The sequence below is a fragment of the Emydura macquarii genome, unplaced genomic scaffold (genome assembly GCF_026122565.2).
Source record: "Emydura macquarii macquarii isolate MOO-44397 ecotype Brisbane River unplaced genomic scaffold, CSIRO-AGI_Emac_v2 contig_1363, whole genome shotgun sequence".
Lineage (NCBI taxonomy): Eukaryota > Metazoa > Chordata > Testudines > Chelidae > Emydura > Emydura macquarii.
Genome location: NW_027131500.1, coordinates 11233720 through 11260152, shown reverse-complemented (window position 1 = coordinate 11260152; position 26433 = coordinate 11233720). Strand labels below are relative to the sequence as shown.

The 26433-nt window shown below is 39.2% G+C and overlaps 2 protein-coding genes across 5 annotated transcripts in view; both read right to left on the bottom strand.

Moving 5' to 3' along the window:
• CBR4 (carbonyl reductase 4) overlaps positions 1-5137 on the bottom strand; it is a 56122-nt gene extending 50985 nt beyond the window's left edge. Inside the window, exon 1 of one of the 2 annotated variants that reach the window (XR_010920482.1) lies at positions 4409-5137. Coding sequence is in view for 1 of the 2 variants with exons in the window: in XM_067551771.1 (XP_067407872.1) it covers positions 4409-4474 (66 nt within the window). In the remaining variant the exon portion in view is untranslated. The remainder of the gene's footprint in view (positions 1-4408) is intronic. The other variant, XM_067551771.1, reaches the window with a different exon arrangement.
• An 8851-nt stretch (positions 5138-13988) lies between these two features.
• Positions 13989-26433, bottom strand: part of SH3RF1 (SH3 domain containing ring finger 1) — a 152873-nt gene continuing 140428 nt past the window's right edge. For 2 of the 3 annotated variants that reach the window (XM_067551754.1, XM_067551756.1), the window contains exon 12: positions 13989-17369. In XM_067551754.1, coding sequence (XP_067407855.1) covers positions 17201-17369 — 169 coding nt within the window. In that variant the 3' untranslated portion in view covers positions 13989-17200. The remainder of the gene's footprint in view (positions 17370-26433) is intronic. The other variant, XM_067551755.1, reaches the window with a different exon arrangement.

Here is a 26433-nt window from a genome sequence, read left to right as displayed (position 1 = left end):
GAGACAGATATCCAGGTGGTGGTATCCTCCTTTGTTCATCCAGAACCTGGCACCAAAGTGCAGCAGCTTCTTTTTCAGCTATGAGGCGTTCCATCTGCCTTTGATGGGCAGATTTTTCTATTTCAGCAGCTTCTTTCTTTTCTCTTATATGAAGTTCTGCCAGTTTCTCTTCATGTTCAAATTGCTGCTTATCTTTTACTGCTAACATTCTCACTATTTCTTCTTCAGTCCCTGTATCAAGGGCAGGTGATGACAAATCTTTTGTCCTCTGATCTCTGCTATCAATAGGTTTTTGAGTTCTTGATCTGCGTTTTTCTTCTTAAAAAAAGATAATGCCCTTTGCAAGCACAAGTCTTCCAGCGCTTTTCTATCAAGATTTCCATATGCTCTTGTTTCATGCATTTTAGCTGATTTTTAATCCTTAAACTCTTGAATGTCAAAATCAATTTTGACAAGCGTGGGGTTATGATCCAAAACTCAATTAATCTGTGGTAATGTGTATGCTGCTGACTATGCCACTGTGATGGTTGTCCTCCAGGGGAGCCATACTGAGATAGCTTAAACAGCAAAGAAAGGGGCAGGCAAAGCCCTAAATACTGGTGGTTTTTCTTCCATAAGATATATCAAGCCAGCAACAAACAGTTTCTGATTACCTCACTAGTCGTTCAGTAGACAAAATACAGTTCCCTTAAAACTATCCAGCCCTTTGGTTAGCACCCAGACAGCCAAGTCATATATGATGGGGATTACTGAAAATCTTTATCCATCATATGTAAAAAAGCTCTACCAATCCCAAAGGATCGGACACATTACCAAACATGTCAATGAATAGTTCAGATCTTACCCAAATACACATTTAAAGCCAATGCTTATTAACTAAACTAACATTTATTTTTTTTAAAAAGGAAAGAGTAAGGATTAAAAGGTCAGTATACATACACAACTGAAAATAAAGCTCTTAGGTCAGTTTCAAAGTGGAGATGATAACTGAACTGCAAAGTTCTTAAATTGCGAAGTCTCTGAAATTACCCAAACAGCTTGGAGGTCGTCATCAGTCCTTGTTTAGAGCTTCTTTGTCAAAAAGCCAGTCCAGAGAAATTAAGACTAAATAGTCCATGTGCAGAGTTTGTTCAAGTTCTTCCATGAGAATTGGCAGGGTGATTCCAGGCTGGCACTGGGATCTCAATCTTGCGATCCAAACTTTCCCTGACAAGCTTGGACAGATTTGAGATAAAAAGGGTCAGTCCACTAGAGTCTTTTATAGATCCATGCAGGCTGACCGATATTTTCTTGACAGCAGGTGTCTCCTTGAACAATTAATAGATGATTAGTTGGGACTCTGAAGTACCATTTCCTATGTCCTGTGCACACCGGTAATTAGTTACATTAGCACAAGGTAATTGGTCATTTACAACCATTTACAGGTATTTACTACTTAAACTTCAAAGAAATAAAAACAATAGTATTGTTACATTCAAAGTTCCATTTCAATGTTCATATGTTCCTTTTGAACTCTTAATTAATAGAACAGTGATAGACAGGAAAGCAGTTTATCTACCTTGCTAACCTCTAACAAGAGATACATAAACAACATCAAATAACTACCAACAATACACATGCATATCAAAGCTCTAGTCTACTTATGAGGAATGACCCTCACTACCACTGTATTTTCCAATAATATAACTTTAAAGGTCAGATTTGGACCATGCAATTTGTAAAGTTGCTCGGCTTTTTCACAGCATCACAGCCTAGTGTCACATTGGCACAAAAGTCATAGGAATTCCTGTCTAGAAATCTTTGTTTTATCTGTGTATTACAAGAAAACATGTTCAATATATTTAATTGAAGCAGCGATGGCAATGTATGGACCTAACCCTGGAAACAGAACAGTGCACCTGGACCCTCATGCTGTCACAGAGCTTTGTTGAAATCAATGGGTGCAGGCATTTGTCCTTTGCAGGATCCAGGCCAATAATTCCATACGTTCTCAAATTTTTTATAGTATCATTCCACAGGTTTTTAACATTATCAAATCCAACTTCGATTTTTGCTGCCTTAGTCATCACATCTCTAGCATTGTCCAGGAAACTCCATTTTGTTTGACATATTCGGAGTCCACGCAACATGGGAGGAGACAGAGCTTATTGATGTGCTTGTACTATATAATAAATATTTGACCAAACAAATTCACTCAGATTATTTCCAGTTGTCCAATCTGCTGATATGATTTAGGGCAGTGATAGTTAGGCCTCAGAGGTTCAGGAGCCAAATTAGCCATCAATATTACCCAAAAGAGCCACAGTAGTGTGAATTCATGGTTTCATTTGCTATAGTATTCTATTCCAGGGCATGCACAGGAATAAAAATGTGACCCCTTCCTTGCCTGCCTCACCACCAGAAGCCTGGCTCACTGCCCTGCTATTATTGGTTTGGAGGATTATTACTCCGTATCACCTCAGCTGCTGATTGGTGGAGGCAGATATGGGGGCAAAGTGGGTGAGCTCGGGAGAATGCCAGCTCCTGGAGAAGGGGATCTGGCTGCCCAGCAGTTCAGCTAAGAGCTTTGTCAGCTCCCATTCTGGCACCGGAGTTCTGTGTCCCTGCCAATTGGGGGGCTGTACCCCTGCTTGCTGCCCCTTGTGCATGCTCCAGACTATATAATATTTAGTTATATACACACACACTCCCAGAAAATAAGTTAATAACTTAGTGCAAATTGATAACTTAACTGGTTAATAACATAGTAAAAGCATCTGAGTAGTTAATAAATCACAGTGTTTTCATATGCGCTGCAAAGAGCTGCAGGAGACACATGAAAGAGCCACTTGTGGTTCATGAGTCTCAGTCTGAGTATCATTGATCTAGGAGTTTATCAGCAGCTTTATCTATTCCAGTCTTAGGTTAGGCTGAGCTAAAAGAGTGCTGATGTACTCCTAGCTCTTCCATGCATGCAGCCTCCCTCTGCAGTCTCATCCCGTCGCAAAAACACTGTGAGAAGAGAGAGGAGAGGAACATGCACCCCTGACTACCTCAATTTCTACCCCACCCCCATATGACGAGAAGAGAAGAGGAACAACCCTTTTTCCCTCCATTACTGAAGGCCAACCCCCCTTCTTTGTCCCCCAGGAGGAAAGGAGGAAGAGGAATACACTCTGCAGTGCTCAGACTCTGATCACTCTGGTAAGGGCAGAGAAGCCATGTGCATGCGCACACATGTATCCAGGATCCCCAGGGAGGGTAAGAGGGAGGAAAGGAACATGTGGATCTATGGTGCCCCACCCTAGTAAGGAAGATGTCCCCACATAGTTGCTTCCTTTGGCTAGCCTTCCTAAATCCTTCTTGACAAGTTATTCCACTTCAGTATTTGGATGATTTACATTGGAGATCCATTATTTCGAATAGAAGTACATGAAAACCTTCAAGTTTTGGCACCATGGTCCAAATTTTACTTGTACCATATCCCTTTTGGGGGCCATCTGTTTTTGTTGCACAGGTGGCTCTCTTGATATGTACTTTGGAGGATGGCAACAAATGGTTATTTCAGTCCAGGGTCCAACGACCAACTTACCTCACTTTGCAAATATGGGCACGGGTGGTTCTGACAGCCTTTAGCTTTATTTAAGGGAAATCACAAATTACAGAAAAATGCCCCGTGTCCCCTGCGCCTGAACACAAATCCTAATCCTCCTAGACAAAGTCCTTCTCAACACACTATGGTAAGTCCTAAACTGTGGGTAAGTCCAATCAATATAATTTTTAGTGATATAAATCACACTTCATTTAGCTTGGAATAAAAGCCTTCCCCTTTCTGGTTTAGACAAACTTCTCCTTGCTTGAGAAAGGCACACTTATAAATAATGGTTCTTCATCCTCTCTGGGAGGCGCAGTGTGCTCACACATTATTATATCAGATTTGGTGGTCCAGCATCCAGCTTATACCCAAAGTATTTTCTTTTCTTTCCCCACACTGCTAGCAACTGCTGTGTTTTTCCTCAGTTTTTACCATCTGTGTCTATAAATTTCTCACTACAGATTCCAGCAGATTTCCTGCCCTACTGACACGAGTCTCCACATGATTAACCTCAGGCAGGCATATGATGTTGCCAGATTTCCTGGAACCAGTCACATTTAGTATTCATCTCACTATGCATGCTGAGCTCCAGCAGGCATGCTAGAGTAACCAAAGGGCTTGGCCCTGAGTTTCTCTCAGAGAAGGTAAATGAGTCATACTTTCTGCTCTCACTCTTTGTATCAGCAGTCTTTTAAAAGTCCTGCTAAGCCCGTTTGTGTTCTCTCTTGGTCAGAGGCACAGTTGTCAGTCCTCATACAGCAAAGCACTTAGCATGTCAGTTGACCTTAAGCATGTATTAAAGCATTTGCTGGAACCACAGAGTTCTCTACTCACCACTAGGGTGCCTCCTTGTAGCTGCATCTGGGAAATAGCTCTGCCCAGTCTGACACCCCCTTCCATATCTTCCTTGTGCTGCAGCCCTTCTCACATTCCAAGAGTTGTGGTGTTTCTTCTTTGTGAGTTGGGATGCTCCCTTTTCATGGCTTGGCCCTCTGGCCAAGTCACTAAGTGGTTCTCCCTTCCATGGTCTCAAAGTCTCACCAGACTGACTGTTTGAGTAGCATTCCTAGAAGTCTTCTAAGTCAAAGTTATGTCACATCCCCCAGTGGCTGGTAGGCAAATGCAGGCCCACTCACTACTCTGGGTTCCAATCCAGGGACCATACAATCAGCAGCCAAGGTCTGCTCTGTTTCAGACCTTGCTGTTATTTCCCTGCGCTGCTTCCTACTCCATCACTATCAGGCTTCCTCATCCACTGCCCTTCTGAGTAAACCATTCCTTCAGAGCCAGGAACTCAGAGCTTAATACTCTCCCCCTAGGCTTCCTCCTTTCACTTTCTAAACCCAAAATGTGACTGCAGGCTTCCACACTGCAATTCTTCCTAACTTTCCTGCCCAGCCCACTGCTGCTCAGCTGGGGCTGCAGCCTCCATTAGGGATTGCTTATCAAGCCTAACTCTCCCTCAGGCATGGCCTATCAGGTTAATTTATCTTTTCTGGGCCACATTAACACTTTACAGACTATTGTGAGGTAAACACTCCTTCACACAGAGGGCCTCAATGATGAACATAAAGATTTTATTTTTTTTTTAGGTGAGTTCAGTGAGCCACAACCATTAACACTGAAGCTAGAAAATGGAAAATAGTTGCTGAGCTCCCCGCTGTACTGCACATCCTCTCACTTCCATAGCCAGATCGCAGTCTCAGCTGAATAGGTTTTAAACACCTCTTGCTATTTGTTAATAATATTTTATGTTTGCATAGCACCTTTCACCCCAGGTGTTTCACAAACTGCACTAGAGACAGCATCTGTCAAACAACCCACTGTCTTGACAACCGTTTACATGTTATCTCCAAAGTTTGTAATACAATGTTGCTTGGCCTCTATTTAACAATCACCTCTACTGGATGACTGGTTTTTACTGGCACTCGGGTAGTAATTTCAGACAGTTTTCACTGTACATACACACAGCTCTACAGATTTGGTATCCATCTCTGGGATGGAGTGTGTAACCAATCAGTAGTATGACACGGAAGTGGCACCGAATAACTGAAGGGTACTATATTCAGGTTAATTATAAAAAGGGACAGAAATTTTAGTTCAGAGTTTGTTTGGCTTTTGAATTCAGGTTGGAAAACTTGTGAAAACACTGTAATAGCGACCTGGGGACTCGGCATGTGAAATATCAAACTTATTGGTTTTGTTTGTTTAATTAGAGAAAAAGGGAAATTTATTTTCCCATTTAATGTACCTAATACTGATTGCTGGACTAGCCTATACACATCACTAGGTGCATTTTCAGGGAATGGCTTGTCGTGTGGCTTTGTTCCGAGGACCAGGTCCATTGACTTCAAAAGGAATGAAGACTCTGACTTTTAAGCACATGCTTAGTTTTCTAAACATGTTTAAGTTCATTCCAATTCAATAAAACACTTAAGAATGTGTTCAAGGGTTTTGCTGAATCGGGGCACAAGCACACTCAGTTTCTTGCAGTATCAAGGCCTAAAAGATTTACATTTCTGGCAGGAGAGGGCTGATGTCAGGTTTTATCAGAATTAATCTTGAACATGCTGTCACTAATATTAAAAGTAAAGTAATTGAATGTTTTAATCAAGATGTTAAATACATTGGTTAGAGACTCCTTTTAGTTATGGGCTCACTATCAAAGCATCTAAAGTTCACATTTTCTTCCAAAAATATTTTTTAGCATTACTAAAATAAAATGGGAAAATTAGTATATGCCAGTTAAAGCTATAAACTGTTGGAAGTCTTGTAAATGGTACAATGTAAAACACATTTATCGGTGAGCTTTTCGGACAGGTTTTTTGGGTTTTTTAAAATTTGAGTCTTGTATAGTGCCAAGCACATTGGTGGCATCAAATGATGAATAAATAATAAAACAATTAAAGGTGCTTGGAAATTTTCCATCAGAAAATGTGGATTCATTAAAATGAAATGTTTCATGGGAACACATTGATTTTGACATTTTGTTTTGAAACAAATGGAAATGGCTCATTCTGATAAAGTCAAAGCACATGCAAATAGCAGATTTTCTCTCTCACACACACAAGCAGATTTTCTATCTGCAAACCTCTGCCAGCATTAACTAATGATAAAATACAGTAGGTGTGTAAGATCAAGAGTGCAGGGTTGCTCAAAGTTTCAAGTTGTTCTGTGCATATTAAGATCTCAGAACTGTTTAAAAGTAGGTTTGGCTACTATTCAAGAAAAATAGAAGCAATATCATTATTTATCACTGATGTACCAGTATATCCCAAACTGTTCATTGTAGGAGCATGCCTTTCTACATTCAAAAATTGAATCTCATGCAGTCACTACTGGAGGAAAGGAAAGATGGTTGGAAAAATTCTAACTTCATCACTGCTAGTCAGGAATATACTAGGGCTCATGAACACTTACTGAGTAGGTCCTTCTGTGGTCCCCTCACCAGAATATCTGGAGTGCTTCACAATCGCTAGTGAATTTATCCTCCCATCACTCCTGCGAGGTACTATTGTCAGGAAGTACTATTATTCCCATTTTACAAACGGGGTACTGAGTCTCGAGCTCAGGCTCTGAAGCCAGGTGAGGGGGAAGGTTTTCATAGTCCAAGCTCTAGCCTGAGTAGCAATGTCTGCACAGCTATTTTTAGCCCTGTGCATGAGCCTGTGTCTATAGACCCAGGCTCTGAGACTTGCTGCTGTGGTTTTGGGTTTTTTTTTGTTTGTTTGGGTTTTTTTGTTTTTTTGCAGTGTAGACGTACCCTTAGGCACAAATACCATCCCTCATTGTCTAGAGCACCAGATGTTTACCTAGGATGTTAACTCTTCTCCCTTTTGTTGTGCTTTTAAATTATTTATCTTTTTGTGCATAGGAGAAAGGCTCCCACTGAGTGTTGGTCTCCAAATAGCCTGAAGAAAGACTACTTATATTGTCTCACTGAAGAAGACTTACTTATGCCACCCTTAAAAGGAAGTTACACTGCATGTTGTCTATGGGACTCTAATGATTCATGAATGATTGAAGTCAGCTGCTTTGAATGACCTACAGGGAGTAGAGGTTCTTTATGTTCCACAGTAATAGAGATTAAAAACTGAATATAGTCACACACTACCACCTTTGATAAGGAGTAATAAATTGCCAGCTTTTCCTGTTCCAATTATATTTAAGAGAGAGCAGATTGCCTGGTACCAATGAGGGGAGTGGGGCTTATATTTAAACATTTTAGAGCTAGAGTTCTTCAGTTTTTCTGACAACCTCATCCAGCTGAAATAAGAAATCTGACCTAGGGCATGTCCCTCATTGTGGAATACATTGAAGGTCACCACTTTAAAGTGATTCAGCTGCTGACTCATCTCCTCTCCCATGTGTGCACAGATATACCATGAGAAACTAGTGCAGTAACTAACCACAAGACAGCTTTGGGTTAGCAGCAGTTAGCAAACCAGATGCCATTCTGCAATTTTGGACTTGCAAATATATGGTTTTGATTGAAACATGACCAAGTATCCCATGTGTCACTGGATACTGCTAAATGCCATTACCTTTGATCTACAGCCTTCCCCATGCTAGTAGAGAAAATATGACCCTTAAGAAAAGGATAACACAGCCCTAACCAATGCCTTTATTTTTCAAATGATATGAAAAGCTATCAGGTCTTTTTTCAGATGTCTAGAAAATGTTTTTTGAGCTATGGTTAAGCATGGACGCTTATTACCTTAGTGGTTCCTCTAGTTCAAAGATGAGGGACAGTAGTGGAATAGGGCAGGGAAGCCTGAACTCTCCCTGTGAATGCTGCCATTGCTCTAAGTTAGCACACGCACCCACGCTGACCAGTCAAACTCAGTTAAAACCTTTTGAGGGGCATCCATGCTTAACCATAGTTCAACAAACTTTTCCTAGACATCTTTTCACAGGGACTGAAACTGACAGCAATGGTGTAAAGCAGGAGGTGCAAGTTGGTGGTCGTACTCTCAATCCCATTGAACAAATGGCTTTGTGATGTGGGTACCATCATAAGCAATGAAATTGGCAGCACTGTTGACAACCTCAGCAGAGGGACTGAGTTAGAAAATTAGCCTCACTCTCCTGGAGGTGATTATTTCAGAGCTGATGCACCATGCCCATGATGTTCCTATTTTGCAGAGAGAGGAATTCATGTAGTGAGAACTGAATTCATTAAACAAGGTTCAGCAATTCCAACAGTGAACGTGAAAGAGCGAAAAATTAGGGTTTGGATGAGGATGGGATTTGGTTTAAGTTTGGTGGCTTGAGCTGATTAAACATTTATTTAAATGGCTTTTAGATGAGCATTCCTGTGGTAATAGCATTTTTAAAGCCAAATCTCTAAAGTAGCTTCAAAAGTAATGTACCAATTGCAAACTTTTAGTGTGTAAAAGATTCACATAAAGCAAGGAGCTCAGTTCATATTCTGTCAACTAAATCTAGATTAGTGCTGGTTTTTCAGAGCTGTAGTGACCATACTAATTTTTTATCTTGTATTTGCTATTAGATAAACTTCTAACTCCTGCTTAAAGTTGTATTTTAACACCATCTCAGATGAATATCATAAATGATTGTGTAATGGACCAAGTGCACCTGAAGTGGCACATGCTCTGCTGCAGTGGAGAACATCAGAGAGGGAGCAGCAGCCTCTCAGCCTGACCCCATTCTCACATTCACAGATGTCTGAGATAGGACAGGCTCTCAGTCCCAACTCCCCCCAACAGAGTAGAGATTTGAAAGGAAGGGGACAGGCTCTCAGGCCTGTTTGTCATTTCTCATTCACAAGAGCATTGGGTGAAGGACATCTATAAGATTGAGGGTAGCAATAAAAATAAACAGTTCCATCAGTTTGCAGTTAGGGCTCCCAGTTAACATTACTGCAGCTTGTTGACTTAATGATTCTGAAGGCTGGAACAAGACAAAACATTTTTAGCAAGTATTTATACAGCTTGAGGTAGTTAATGAGAATGTTTTAAACATTTACTACACTTCAAATCTTAAAAAGTATTTGTGGCCTTCTGAGCCACTCAGGCTAATAAAGTCCATGGATGCTAATACTGTAGCAGGATGAACAATGTTGAAGGGAGATCTTATGTAAGTGGATTCCCTCACCATTATCTATGAATTCCCATATGCAATAAATAGGCTGGGAAGAATCTTTGTTTCTACTTCTCAGAGGTTGCTTTTAGAAATATTTCCAATAAATAAAAGTAACAAAATAAAGAAAATATGTGAACAGATGGAGAGGTAGATTTGAGACTCACTAACAGAGAAGTACTAATGGACTCTAAGAAGAGACGACGTCACCTGGTGAGGAAGGAGTGGTCTTAGGTGACTTTGGAACACATTGTGTTGGGCAAAATTTGGAACTGTGGCTCATAGATGGCTATGGAATCCTGCAACAGCTAGAGAAAACGAAGTTACTCACCTTGTGCAGTAATGACAATTCTTTGAGATGTGTCCCCCTATGGGAGCTCCACTTTAGGTGTGTTTGCATTCCTGCACAGCTGATCAGAGATCTTTGGTAGCAGTATCCATTCAGTCAACGCTGCTCACCACATGCCACGAGGCTAGTTAGTGGGTGAATCGTCCTCAGTTCCTTCTCTACTGCAGAGTCAATGACAAGAACTCCAAAGTAGAGGAGAGGAGAGGAGCGTGGATTTTGGGGCACCACCAGGGACACACATCTCAAAGAACCATCATTAGAGCATAAGGTGAGTAACTTCATCTTCTTCTTCGAATAGTGTCCCTATGGGTGCTCCACTGTAGGTGACTCCCAAGCAGTGCCCACCACTGGAGGCTGGGGTTTCAGAGCTGAGTCTGTTATAGATGATGGTGCCGTGGCACCGAATCTGGTGTCTGCAGCAGAGTCCTCCAGGACAGCATAGTGTTCTGCAAAGGTGTGTGCAGACGTCCAGATAGCTGCTCTGCAGATTTCTGATATAGGGATACCCTTGGAAAAGGTGACAGAAAAGGAGTCCAATCTTGTAGAGTGTGTGCGTATTGAAGATGGGAGTGTTACATTATGCATCTAGTAACAGAGCTTGATACAGTTTGAAACACATTTGGAGAATCTTTGAGCTGAAATCGCTGTACCTTTTGATCTATCTGCAATTGAGAGGAACAGTCTCAGAGGTTTTCTAAAAGCTCTTATCCTGTCCAGATAGAAGACCAAGGCTCCCCTCATGTCGAGTGTATGGAGGATGGCTTCCCTATTATCCTGATGAGGTTTGGGATAAAAGGTTGGAAGCTGGATATGCTGGTTCATATGAAATGTGGAAGTGACCTTGGGAGTGAACTTCAGATGTGGCCTGAGGGTGACTTTGTCAGGAAAGAACACAGTGAAGGGGGATGTGTCATCACAATTGCTATCTCCCCTATCCTTCTTGCCAAGGTGATGCTGATCAGACATGCCGTCTTCATGGAAAGGAAGATTAAGGAACAACTGGCCATGGGTTCAAATGGCGGTCTAGTCAGTCCTTTTAACAGTAGATTGAAATCCCATTGTGGGGTGGGAAGTCTGGGCTGGGGAAAGTGTCCGCTATGCCTTTGAGAAACCTCTTCATAGTTGGGTGAGAGAAAAGTGAGTAACCTTCTATTTGCTGATAGAAGGTTGCAATTGCTGCTAAGTGGACCTTTAGTGAGCTAATAGAGTCCTGATTTCTTGAAAGAAACAAACAAGACGAGAGATGTTAAATAGTCAAGGCAATCAGATAAATACAAATGAGTTCAAAGTCCATATATATCAGATTCTTAACAGTATTTGGAATGTGCAGACTTGTACAGTTCCTCTGGTATACATCCAGTATCTGGATGGGTCTCAGTCCTTTGTTTCACAGCTTCAGATGTAAAGTAGTTGATCCAGAGGTAGGAAGGAAGCAGGAATGAAGACAAGATGGAGATGAAAAGAGATCCAATTGACCAAACTAGGGAAGCTGTGGATCAGGAGGAGGTCTGATGTCCATAGTGAAACTGGGTCCCATATGGTGGGTGAGAAGAGCGATGAGAAACTATGTCCTCTTGCTCACTTTCTGACTCCAATGATGAAAAGGGCAGTGAGTGTCAGGAAGTCATCGGCAAATCGATGGTCGTGTGTGAACTCAGTACTGGTACTGAGTAGAGGCAAGTCCAGTGTGTCGGACACCGAAAGATCCATCACACATTGGAAGTCTGGTGGAACAGAAGGCGTCGGTACCAGCGGTGGTTGATTGTCAGTACCGAGAGGCCTGTACTGATGGATTGGGAGATGTGGACCCGACAGCAATGCCTGTCGGTATATGGCGTACCACAGGCAGTATGGATGTTGACATCCGTACCGATAGAGCCTTCCCTGAGGGCAGATCTGTGGTTTTTGAACCCCAGCGGTACCAGTGCTTCCTTGCCTGCGTTCATTGGGTCCTGAGGCAACCTGACTTGCTCTGTTGGTCCAGTAACACGCATACTCTGGGTATCAGATTTAGATGGCTTCAGTGCCCTCAGTATCAATGATACTGATTGAGCTGGAGACCATTTTCGGCTTGATCAGGGCTTGCTATGAGGATTCTCGGCTTTTTCTTCAAGGCCATACATGAGTGCCTCACAGGCATATCCCTGGGCTCACCTCCCTTCGGAGGGTTGTGGTGAGGGCTTCGTAGGGACTCAAGCGGTTGAAGGCCTGACTCTATGAGTAGGATTCTGAGCCTCAGTTCTGTCTCTCCTGGATTTGGGCTTCAGTTGCTGACACAAGCCACACTTTTGTGGAATGTGTTTCTTCCAGGCAATGAATGCACTGCAAGTGTCCATCAGTCACTGGGATAGATTCCTTGCAACTGAGGCACTTTTTGAAGTCTGGAGATCTGGGCCTACCCTTGTCTGGGAGAAGTCTTCCATTCTTCTTTTTCTTCTCTTCTTTTTAAGGCAACGGCCAAAATAAAATGAAAACAAAGTGAAGAAAAGAAAAAGAGGTTTCAATGGAAGCTGAAAATCAGCAATTCTAAACGAGTTAATGATCCACAAAAGGACAGCTATAGCTCTGTCTCTAGCAAGGGGCGGTTGAGAAGGAATGAGGAAGGTTCGCCTGCGCACACTGCCTAGCCTCATGCATGTGGGCAGCAGCGCATGTGCAGGCTACACTGACAATGCTACCAAAGTTCTCCAATCAGCAGCACAGGGACGCAGACACACCTACAGTAGGGCATCCATAGGGACAGTATCAAAGAAGGAGGAAAGCTTCAGATATTATTTACTCTAGCTTGAGCCAAAAGATATACAGTCCATCTCACATAGCCTATGACTATTACATAAATAACTACTATAGTCACCTATTTTAAAAATCCTCATGAAAATGAACAAAAGAAATCACACACAAAAAATCACATTCACAAGTAATGTTAAGGGTTTAACTAACCACAAAAGCTGGAAAACTCAGTGCTGAGATTTTCATTCCATCCTCAATCTGACATGTTGTGCCTAGGGAGTGCAGGAAGTTCTCCAAACAGCATGCGATCTTCTGTTAATCAAGTGTTGCATTATCGTGTCTACAAAAGAAAGCTAAAGCAGCATTCTTATTTCTGACTCTCCTACTTTAGGGAGATTATTGAATGTACATTAAATCAGAAAACTAAATTCATCTGTAAAACTGGATCTGTTCTACTAGGATATTTATGTAAAGTTTCACCCTCTCATAACATCCTGACATGCCATGTATAAAGGAAATAATTTTAAGGTTTGAATTTTCATTTGTACAAGAAATTAAATTAGAGATTTATTTAAGCACTAATGAGCCAGATGTGTTCCCAATGCAATATTACACAGCAGGGGCTTGCTTTTGGTCCGTCTGCAACAGGAAAGAAAAATTTAACATGTATTTTACATCCACTGTAAGGTCTAATTCCATATTCTGTTTGGTGATAAAAAAAAAATAGAGGCTGTGAGCTGGAGTCAATTAAAACACATAAACCAAATGAACCCCTAGTCTGTGCCCACTTATTGCATGCCACAATTAGTTGCCCTTATTCTTAGTTTGAACTAATGTGATATAATGTGCCTCTCATGGTCAAATTATGCAAATATGATGGAAATTCAGAGTAATTTATCAAATGCACCAGAAGGGAAGGGGGGGGGTGAGGAGGAGAGAAATGAACTCGTTTTTCTAAACATACCCCTTTTCCCTCTATCCTCAATATAAAACAATCTCTTTTCATTGGCCTAGTGTACATTACATTTTAAGACCTGTATGACTATTAAGTCATGTAAACACAATTAGCAGTAGCTATTAAATATGGGTTGAAATTCCGTCCCATGTCGGTAATTACCTGTACATTTTCAATTGTCCAAAGAGCAGAATAGCATGCAAACCAAAAAAATATGCTACAAAAATCAAAATAGCCAAGCAACTAAAGCTATGCTAAGCCTATAAAACAGTGGTCAGGTAACTCAAATTATACTGGGCCTCCAACAGTAAGCACTTGTCAAGTAAGGTGGGGGGATATTTACAGACAAAATTAACAAATGCATGGTCAGATTAAGACACTTAGAGCTGAATTCATTATTGGTGAAGAGTAGGCATCGATTTCAATAGAGTTGCACCTATTTACACTGGTCATAAATATTGTCCTGACTGTAAATAATATTCAATCCTCTGTAACAATATTATGGTGATAAATTCATTACAAAGCAGACAAATCACATTATTTTGTCAGTATGATTTAGGTATATAATTTCTTTAAATGCTTCTTAAAACGGAGAGATATGCTGGTCTCATCTCCTTCATTCATATATACACAAAAAAATGTTAACTTCCTCTTTTCTAGCGGTTTTGGTCACTGAATTTTGCAATAAAGTCCAAAAGAATTCTTGCTGTTGTAATCTGAAAGCAACCATCCAAATGCATCAAACACTTATCACCCAGGAAACACTTTACAACTCATATGTACCTGATGATACACTGCCAGCCCTAAACTGCAGCCACAATCTGCTTGGCATGGAAATCTTTTTGTGGTGAGATTATTCACAAAAGCATTGATATGAAAAAGATCAGTCAGATCATCTAGTCTTCCCTTCTGCTACATTATATTTTTCTGAACTTTTCTGTGAAATGCATCTTACAGTATTTGAACAATTGTTTTCTTTATAAACACACACATCCTCCTATGAATTATGAAATTAAGTCTTGTTAGTTTTATTTGTAAACATGTTCTAAGTAATTTCTTATTAATTTGTTCATACGCTTTCTGCTTAAGCTGTTTGCTAAGAAAATATTTATTAGGAATAGGAGCTTAACATAGTAAATCAATACTTAACATTTACTGGACCACAAAGATAGACATAAAATATTTTACAAAAATTCTTTATGGAATTTCACAAAACAAATGCACAGGATTTGTCTGTTTTTTACACTGAATGAATCCCAAGCCAAAAACCAAACCTAAAAAGATCACAAGAAAGGCATGACAAACTGCATTTTTTAATCATTGTTGCACTGCTGTGTAACAAGCCCTTGTTACAAAACATTAGTGTCTTAAAAAAGTCAATAGAAAATGTATTTAATCTAACAGAACTATTGTATTAACAGCTGATATTTTAACTGACTTTACATCTTGAAACTTTATGAATAGAGGTACTTTAGTCACATAGTTTAAAGTATGGAGAGTAAACAACTAGGAAAAAAGATTTTTTTAACCTTTAGTAGTCTTTTTTTATATATAAAATGCACTAGTCTCACAAAATAAGAATATTATGACACATTAATGTCAATCTATGCTGATGAAAGCTGATCCAGCTTCTTTCTAACTAAAGTTCATTTCACAAAACCTTTATATATTACGTGAATATTCAAGTAAACTATTTAAAAAAATATTTAAAAATCAAAAGAACTGAATTGTACAGTGTTTCATATAAATGGTTAACTTAGGAATGATGTCATTTCCAGCTATATATATTTATAGATATTTATTTTTAAGACCATCATAACATTACCTGATATTGCAAGAAATCCTTACAGTTAATGTTTGTTATTTTTCCATTTCTAATTCTTAAAAATAAAAATTTCAGTTGCATTTTAATCAGTGAGATCAGTGAAACCATTATAATTAAGCAACAGTATAGAAAGACAAGCTCAGCTGGATTCTGTCACAGCTGTATGCAGTGGGATCACCAGCATCAAACCTCAAAAAAAACCTCAAAAAAAACCCATAGTGTTCTCCTTGCAGGACTTCATCTTTACACCTATCAGCTGGGGGGATGTAGAAATGTTTTATTATTGACTCAAACACTGAACACCTACTGTGTTAAGAGTGAGTCACTCACTAGTCTTGGTCAGTGGATTTTAGACTACAACAGAATTCTGGTTTACTTAATATCCCCTGCAATGGGCAAATTTCAGAGCAATGTAACCCACAACAGGAAATTGGAATGAAAAATACAAACCATGCACAATTTATATTACTGAGAGACTTCAGTAATACATGCAAGACAATGAAAAAGTCAGAACGTTTCAAAGTAGCAACGGTTAAAAAATTAGCCAAGTTTTCACAGTGTCTCTTTACAGCCTTTTACTTTAACACAAGTGCATCACTTACCATCACTATTGCTCAAACATTTTAAAACGTCTCTTGGCCATGCAGATCACTTTGAAAAGAAAACAAAGCAAATTACATTTCTTAGGCATTTTTAGACATTGAATACAACTTGAATTTTATTCAAATTTTCAACCTTAGGAAATAAGTTGCTGTTATCAAACTAAAAGTGTTTCCCAAATATAATTTGTTCTTTCTATTTCCATTATATCCCGAGAGTATTAAATGCCCAAAGAACTAGCCAAATATGCAAAGTTAAGCTTTGTTCAGCTATCCAAATTCTTGAACAAATGGAAGCTATAGGGAATTTCTTATTGGCATCCTCTCAAGTTCTTCCTTCCCATCCTTGAGATTGTTGAGGTTTATTCAGTTGCACTGTTATGCCTTTGCCTTCCAGAAATGTTACACTGCTTGGGCAACTATGAAGGAGCAGAATTAGACTCAAGAACAACTGATATATTCTGTCCTAAGAACAAAACACACAATTCCATTTTTTCCCCAGTTTGCAATTCCAATTTGACACCACACTATCACCACAACTCAACATTAACTTATAAAACAAAGACTCGCTGTCATACACAGTGGGGAAAAAGGTGAAGAGGAAAAATGGAAGTCTCTCTGCTGAAATAATCATTCGCTCATAAGGAGAGAATCCAGCTTCCCCTTAACTACCATTTATTAAATTAATAATGTGTTAAAATCATAATCACAAGAATTTAGCTATTACACAAAATTCAAGTTTTAAAGAAACAAGAATAAATTAGTTACAGCCATGTAAACAATTGTTCATTTGTGTAATATCTTTGAAGGAAAAAAAGTTTCCCTGTATAATAAATCAGACAATACAAGGCACACATTACACTTAAGAATCCAAAGTGATAAAACTAGCAGATGCCTTCATCATCTTTGTTCGCTGGTGCAATTGTGCTATAGGACACTGGAGAAATATATATAATTTTGTTTATATTACAGTCATTTGAAAGTCTTCCATGACTGCACTCTTTCTGCTAATATGTTGTGCTATTTTATAGTATAGTGTGATTTGCATCTGTTGAAAAGAATCTTCTCAGATGTTTTCTACAAAGCTGCCAGGGAAAAGGCCAGTTTTTCCATTTCGTTGCAGTGTGCCCTTGAACCAGCCATCCTCACGTTTTTTGTGTACAAAAACAATGTCCCCTTCCTTAAGTTCAAGTTCTGCTTCACTCTGAGGAGGATAGGAGACCACAACCCTGTATCTGTACAATAAAAAGGTGTTTTAGTTTAGGATTTTTACAAAACTTTATACTGTTTATAAAAAAGTTCCTATACATGTTACAACTTATCAGAACAGCAAGCTGCCGGGAACTATTTATAGAACTGAAAAATAAATGTATCCTGGACAGAAAATAACAGAATGTTAACATAAGGAATCCAAATCAAATGTACATAAAATACTTCTTATGGTTTTTCATTAAGATCCCTGTAAAAAAATGTCAGAGGGTTATGACAGACAAAGGGAAAAAAATGTAAACATATTTGTGAATATAAGTGTGCTGTCTTCTTCCAGCTACAGTGCCTTACCAATAATCAGATATAAATATTGCACAACAGTAACTGTACTTAATTTCCCAATTGCATGATTATTTGGTGGTATATTTTAAAAAAGGAAAGTAACAAGACATGTACTTTTATGTACCGCTAGAATGTTTATTATTTTTGTCTTTCTAGATAAGTGTAGGAAGGTGCTACTTGTTTCGACAGTGCGTTCCATGTTTGGCGGCTACTGTAACGCAAATAATAAATAATATACTGTACATAACATGTAGAGCAGCATTTTCCTTTGGCACCTGGAATGTTGAACATAAAAAAAAAATTTTCAAATACCATAAGAAAAAGCTCTCTCTAGTTATCTCACTGTAACATAAAATGAATCCTCCTACATTTACAAGTAAAATACCAGATAAAAACAGTTCCTAAAACTCACTTTCTTCCAAATCTGTTTTAAGCGCGTTTTGGACCACTCAGTCGTCTTGGGCTATGTCTACACTACACACCACTAGTGGCGGTGTGTCATGAATGTGTAGCTACATGCTGCAGTGAAAAGCAGGCTGCATCCACACTGTGGAGTGTAGCTAGTCAGTTAAAGGCTCTGGCAGAAGGGAGGCAGCAGGGAAAGACTTCAGCAGTTTCCCTTTGCCAGAGCCTTTCTCCACTGTGCAGAAAGTCTCCAGCAATGGGGAGCTGCAGGAGTCTTTCCTTGCAGTTGGGGAGGGTTCCAGCAGAGTAAAGGCAGCAGAACACTACACTGCTAAAAACAGCAATGAAGACAGGGAGGCATGACTTGTGCAAGTAGAGAACCGTGTAAAGTATGTTATCAGGTACTTACCTACACCCTTCTTACTCTACTTGCCTAAGCTGTGTGTGCCCCATGGCCTACACTGGTATTTATACGTGTGCAAAGGGGACTACATGTGTACGTACACTACATGCTGCTGAAAGAGGCATGCAGCACAGACATACCCTTACAGTAGTTTCAGTTCAAAAAGGTCTACAATGTAGAACTGTTACAACTTTGCAGACAGCTGTGCTTTTTATCTTTCAGTCAGTTTCACAGGATTGTTGTTTTGTACCCCAACGCTATCTATACAATTCATGTCCTCGTGTTAAAATCAGATATAACTACAGCCCATTGCTTAATGCAGAACTCTCAGTTTAAAAATATCTAAGTGCACTATTAGGCCATATGTTTGGCAAAAAGCAATCTGGAATTTTCAGTGAAAATAAACAGAATTTGCAACCATAAAGACTATTAAATAGAAATATAATAATATGGTAAAAGTTTGACAAACAGAAAATGCCAGGAAAATCAGAGTAAAGATGAAATTGCTTGCTTAACTCACCTTGTTATGTTTAGTAGCCACAGCATAAGAGCTAATTTTACAAGCAATATATGCTACATTACTGTAATAGAGAGACTCATGTTACCTGTATGCTATTTGTTTGAGTATATTTTATTTTTTTTAAAAAAAAGCTAAACAAAAAAAAAACTATTTAAGAAGCTTTATTATCTATGAGCTAAATATATGCATACAGTCAAAATCTTTAGGAACATTTTTTAAAGTCTCTTGGCAAAGTTTTACTGCTTTAAACAAAAACTTCTATGTGGTGAAGATCATATTAGGAATTAATCACTTCTCAGATTTTATTTATATACTGATTTAAAAAACCAAAGCCATCTTTGAATTATAACAACCCAAAAAGATTTCGTAGAACACTGCATTTTTATTGCATTAGTACTTCGATTATATAAAATTTGCCAAACCAATTTTGTGGTATAGCTTGGGAAAACAATTGCTTTGGCTCTGACCAAACATGCCACATTTGTAACTGAAGCACATTTTCATAGTTAAGTTATAACCTGCTCGCAAAATATGCATATAATGGAAACTCTGATAAAGTTTTAACCAGAGCCATATTACCAGGTGCAGCTAAGAGAAAATGTCATAAAGAACAGTATTTACCTAGCCTAAAATGCACTGCAAGTTTATGTATTACCTTTCTTTCATTTTTGTCAACTTGGGTTAAAATCCTGGCTTACAACACCATGACCCAGGAACCTCTTGGTGCCAACTGGCAGAGAGCACAGGGGTGTGCACAGAGTTTTACTGGGATCCTCTGGGTCGGATGTATGCATAATAATTCACTAACGTGTGTCATGAGAGCCAGTAGCCCACTCGTCATCATAATAATTGAAAAATGTACATACGGTAATATTTAAGTAGTTGTGTCTATACCAAAAATTATGTTCTTATGGTAGGTAACCAGGAGATCATCTTCCTGTCTGGCCATCGTGTATTACGTCCCACAGTGAATGCCCTATTTGTATACTTGAGCCAGGTGCTGATTAAGAGATTGCAAAATCTGCAAGAAAGGAGTATACAGGAAAAAAACAACCTGCAGGGGGCGGCCTGCTTATGAATAAGGATAATGGATTGTTTGGATATATCTGGGATGCAAACAGGCACCCTGGATCTTTCACCAAAGAAGCAAGCTAAGTGGGAGATGTATCTCATGAACAGAAGATCACAGCCACGCCTGGCTGTAAAACTCTGGAAAGACCTTGGGAGTGCACTGCTCTATAAAACAAGAAAGTATCTAGTTAAGGAAGTCTAGGTTCTATGATTTTATTTTATATGTACCCATTTGTTTTCAATACATCTACTTGCTATCACTTGAATCTCTATACCTTGTTAAATAAACTTTTATTTGTTTTCACTATAAACACATCTAAGTGTTGTGTGTTAAGCAGACTGGCGATCTGAGATGTAAGTGCTATGCTGGGAAGCATAGCTTCTTGGCAGCAGCAAATCTGTTACTATTGTACAGCTTGATCTACACTAGCAATTTGTGTCAGTCTAACTACGTCACTTGGGAAGTGGAAAATCCACACCCCTGAGCAACACAGTTATACTAACCTAACTCCTGCTGTAGGTAGCACTATGCTGATGGGAGGGCTTCTTATATTGACATAGCTACTGCCTCTTGGGGAGGTGGATTACATATGCCAACAGGAGATTCCCTCCTGTCAGCGTACATAGTATCTCCAGCTGCACCACTACAGCCTTTTAAGTGTACACAAGCTGTGAGTGTCAAGTGAAACAGGGGCTTGATACTCCAGGAAGACACTCAAAGGGCTCAGTGGTTGGATGTGCCTATCGCTAATCTGTAGAGAGACAGCAGGGCCTGCGTAGGCCGAGGGAGGGGTGGGGGTGCTTGTGTTGCCTATGGCCGGTGAAGCTGGGTGGCTGACCCTCAGCAGGCACAGACAAGGCTTCCTCACGCTAAGAGCAGATGGTAGTGAGGTACTTTCTCAACCCTGGGTATGCCCTGGAAGCATCACAGACATAACAAGAGACCATTTGTTTATGGGCACATTTCCACTAGGGACGATGATAACCTATAAACTACTTGGCATGTATGTCAGGCTCTGCTCAAGACAGGCCAAGGAATTTAATAGGAAGGGTTTTTGGCAGTGAAGAATCAAGTTCAATGATAACGCTTCAGGGGAGATATAGCATTATCCTGGCCATATCAGACTTGTTCTAATAAATCCTTTCATTTTCACGAGTATTGATCTAATTGTCAGATAACTTTGGTTGGTTGAAACTCAACCAGCATATTATGCATGCACACACTTCTACTGGTGGAGTTTTATCCAGAAGAAAGCTATTTAAAAATGAATTTCAGTCTAGCCCCTCTGTGTCTGGCCTTTGTACCTTGTAATATATTTCCCCTACAAATGTTTGGAATGTTCTTGGCTTCAGCTTCCAATAATACTGGTCTTGACAATGTTCTCAACAATATCAACTGCATAAAGAAGTTTCTACTGATTGCATAGGTGTCTGTCCTTTGCCTAGCTTCAATTTATGGTTAATGGTTCTTAAGCCTGTTACCCTACAATTTTGCAATATCCACCTTCTGTGTATCTCTCCAAATTGTTCATAAAGATAATTTTCCGAAGCTGTCTTTATAGTTATAAATTCTCTCATTCTTGAGTGAGTATCATCATCATTGCCCTGTATTATTCCCATTACTTTGCTAGCCATCTTGTCATTTGGTGTCAAAACCAGTGCACAATCTTGTTTTTAAAATGCTATCTGTATTACCGTGCACCTCTCCATACTAAACTGAACAACACACCTATCTCCCGCTGTACCCTGGAATCAAGTCTCCCTCCTCTTTCATAATGACCAGGGTTCCCAAATTCATACCACCTTTTGCATATCTCCCCCTTCAAGCCTATTTTGTGGGATCATAGTCTCAAATCTACAGGTCCCTCCTCTTCTGACTACCTTCCCCTCAGCTATGTAACAAAAGCAATTTTGTATTAAGTTAAATATTTAATCACCTATAAAATACTTGTTAACTTTTAAGACTTCTTGATGTCCAATTATACTATGTTGGTTGGTTCAGTCCATCAGTTCATTGTCAACTCCTTGAAGAAATTAATTACATTTGTTAAACGTGATTTCCCCTTTGGAAAAGTATGTCTACTTTAACCGTTAGAACATTTCCAAGCACTGTCCTAATGTCTGTCCCTGTTCAATAACTCTAAAATCTTTCCCTGTCTAAAGGCCAGAGTTATAGGTCTGTGGTACCCTGAGTCTTCCTTGGTCCCTTTTTAAATTATGGTTGTTACATTAGTTTCTTTCCAGCCTATGAGTATCTCTTCTGTTGTGACAAAGCTCTGATGTCTTTTAGCTCATTCTCTACTATCATTAGAATTTTGGAATATGGGCAATCTGGTCCTGGGACCTGACTTAAATTTGCCCTTTAAACACCGTCCCTTGCCCCCCTGCCAACCCAACCCATTTCTTTGTTACATTTCCTGTCCTTTTTTTTTTTTTTTAAAAAAAAGCCCCCTTAGTGAAACATATCTATTTCTGGCAGGTCTTCATCATTCTCTGTAATCAGTCAATAATGAAAAATCTTTTAAACTGTATAGAAATATGCAACTTGTCATCCACATTTCCCCTCAACATTCCTAAAAGAGCTTGTTGCATCTCTCAGTCTTCATGGCACTTCATATATGTGAAAAAAATTTTGTCTTCACAATTTTTTCAGTCCTCTTTTCATTTCCAATATTGACATTCCTGATCATTTTCTAAATCTCTAAGGTCAGCATCATAACATTTCTTGTATCTTTTCTCTCCACCATCCAATTTATTGCTGCCTCTATTTCATTAATCATAAAACATGGGTTTACCTCCTAGCTAACTGTAACAGATTTTTTGGCAATATTATCTGTACCCCTGTTTTATGAGCCAGTAATCTTATCTCCAAATAGATGAAGGCCTCACTTTCTCACATGCAGGAAAACAGGACAAAGATGATATTGGTATTATAAGTTATCATCATACAAATGTATTAAGTTATTTTTAATTCCCACCAACAGAGGCTGAAATCTTGGTTCTGTTCATTATTTGACCCTCTTCACAGTTCAAGCCAACTGTCTTGAAAAACCTTTTCCCAATCTGTCTTCAAATGGGGTTCTTGACTTCCTCCACGGATATCAACTCCCCTTAGGAGCTGACTAATTCCCCAACAGTTTTCTCCATTGTCAGACCTGCTCTTACTTCCCCAGTGAAAACTGTTGCCAGCTAAAGTCACTTTGTATGCTCAGGAAGTTGATGTCACACCAGTCATTTTGTGGTGGATAAAATGACTGGAGCCACTTTAATCACAGAACAAAATTACTGCTGTCCTGCACTGTGTCTGGATGAAAGAGTTTGCTTGTATTGTAATTTAGGATATGCAGTGACGTGTATTTGAGTTCAAGATCAGGCCTTTATCACCACTGTGGGGGCTGCAAGTTTGTAATTATAGTACTCTAAAACTTACTCAGCCGATCCTTCCCATAAAAAATTGGACACAGGCTTCCACTAAAATTCCCCTTTAACTCTTGTAGAAAACATTGCCAAGCAATTTAAAAAAAACCTGCTGATTAAATTGCACTCTTTGTATTTGTACAAGGGTACAGCATGGCTTCCCTTAAAATACCATAGTTCTCTGAAATGAGCCTTGCTAAAACAGCAGGAAAACTATTTTGGGGATTCTGTTTTTTTTTTTTTTTTTAAATAAGAGGAAAAGAATGTTGCACCTGAATGGACTATGTTAGTCTGAGAGAAACATTAGTGTACGGCAGTGGTGAGGTACTTGTGCCTCAGTCCCTGCTTTAAAGCGCAGCTGAGTGGGAAGAAGGGATTTAATACCCACAGTAAAGCCTGTGGACAGGACACAGAATGGTCTAAAGCACTTCACTGGGAGACAGGAACTCCTGAATTCTGTTCCAAGCTCTGTCACAAACTTGCACCAAGCCTTGGCCAAGGCACTTAACCTCCTGTGTTCCAGGGTTGGTCTAAAAAGTTAGGTCTAACTAACTAAAAAGTTAGGTCAGTTTAACTACATCCTCAGGGCTGTGAAAAATTTCACACTCGGGGTGATGCAATTAAGCGGACAAAAACCCCAGTGTAGATTCTGTTAGGTCGACAGAAGCATTCTTCCGTTGACCTAGTTACTGCTTTCTGAAAGAGGTGAATTTACTATAGCAACTAAAGAATCCCTTCTGTCACCATAGTGTCTACACTGCAGCAGCGCAGCTGTGCCACTGTAGCATTTCTAGTATAGACATACCTTCAATTCCTTCCAGATTTGAATTAAAGATACAGGAAGGTGCATGTACCACTCAGCTAATTAAGTGGGAGGAAGCAAGCCTAAACCAAATTGTCATTTTGAGGATTCATATGTGGACCGTCTGCAAAAGGGCTGGATGGAAGTTTCATTTCTGTCACCTCCTTTCCAGTGACAGTTACGGCTGCCAAAGCAAGAAGGGTTGTTTGCAAGCCCTAACCATAGAGGTTTGATTTGGTTTGATGCCAAGTGTGCTGATCCACTTACTCTGAATGAATATGATCTTTAATTTCTCTAATTGTACAGGCTTTTCCCTCCTCTGTTTGTTTCTGTAGAGTGGATGGGAAAAGTCTTCTGGTGTAATGAAAGTGCATAGTCTTAGTATATGTAAAAGTGCTGGGTTTATAGTGGGAGTTTATTACTGTGCCTTTAAGCAAATCAGGTCTATTGGGAAACCTGATTAAAACATAAATGGTAACATTTTCAAAAGGAGTTTAAGTCCCATTTATCAAAAGTGACCATGGCTATGTCTACACTACAGATGATACCGCAGCACAGCTACATCACTGCAGCTGTGCCACTGTAGATATTTGCTACAGCGACAGAAGGGGTTTTTCCATCGCTGTAGTTAATCCACCACCTCAAGAGGCAGTAGCTAGGTTGATGGAAGCATTCTTCCATTGACCTAGAGACATCTACATTAGGATTTAGAAGGGCTTAACTATGTCTCTCCAGGGAGTGAATTTTTCACACCCTCTGAGCTATGTAGCTAGGTTGACCTAAGTTTTAGTCATAGACCTGGCCTGAGGCCTTTAGTAGCATGACTTTGTAGAGTAGATCAGGCCTAAGTCTCACTGAAAGTCTTGGGCACTTTTCATAATTTTACCCCAAAGTGTGGGTCAGAGGAGGAAGAAATTTTTCTTCTTTTTAAAACAGCTTGGGACCTGGGATTTTGTACCAGGAGAAAGTATGATTTTGCTGGATATTTTACTGTTTATTACATTTTGGTTTTGTTTGTTTTATCTTCAAGAATATATTTTCTTCCTTTTTCATTAAACATGTTATTGTATCAACAATTTAGTTTTTTCCAGTCATCCAGTTCTCCTCACAAGACAACTATTTACTTACTTCACAGGGGGTTTAGGAAGCTTATTAAAGCTTGTCAAGTATTCTGAACGCTTCAAGTGCAATGTAAGCGATGTATTCTTATGAAACAGTGAACAAGTGCCCTGGCCTAGAGAAATTGAAACATGTGACAAGAGCAGCCTAGAGAGGGAGGAATTAACCCTTCACAAGAAGGGACAATGAGAATCCAGAGTAAAGGCTGAAACTTCATTCAAAATACATTTGATGGAAGATAATAAATGTATGATAGGGAGGGGCATGGTTTTGGGATAGCAATTTATTCTGGTATCAATTACAGAATGAGAGTACATAAAATTAGACAGGATCTTTCTAAAATGTGTTATTTTATGTACAGGTTAATAAAAAAATTCAGCATTGTTTCCCATTACTTAGTTTTGAGAACAGGAGACACATCATCTAAGTGATGTTTCTGGAAAGCCTGCTTTGTGCAGAACCACTTAGGCCCATGAAAAATACCCACTTGAAACATCAAATGAGTTTGGTGTGGTTTTCAAATTAAGTGCTTTAAAAATACCTTACTGTTCCAAGTAGACTTAGAAGAAATTAGAATTAAAGGATGTGATTTAAAAAAACATTTCACATTTTATTTATTTATTTATTTTCTAACAGCAAAATGGAAATTTACCTTTGAATTTTGTATGAAATAGACATTTTTATGGACATAAGTTACACAGAAATAATAATTACCTGTTTACAAATTTAACTGGATGATGAAGACAGAAGCCAGACAAAAGAAGAAATGGGAACTTATAGATCATCATGTGATGTGTATTGTTTTTAGTAGCCTGCAATCAATAGGGCTCTTTGTAGACACAGGAGCATATCCACATGTAGTGAATTACAGGATCAGGTCAAGGACTAAACATGAATTATTCCCCCCCAACACTGGCTAACAGCACTGGAGTTTTCATTAAGACAAGTGTTCATTCTTAGCACTATTAATTAAACATTGCAACTATACTATATATTTTTTGGATGTTATAG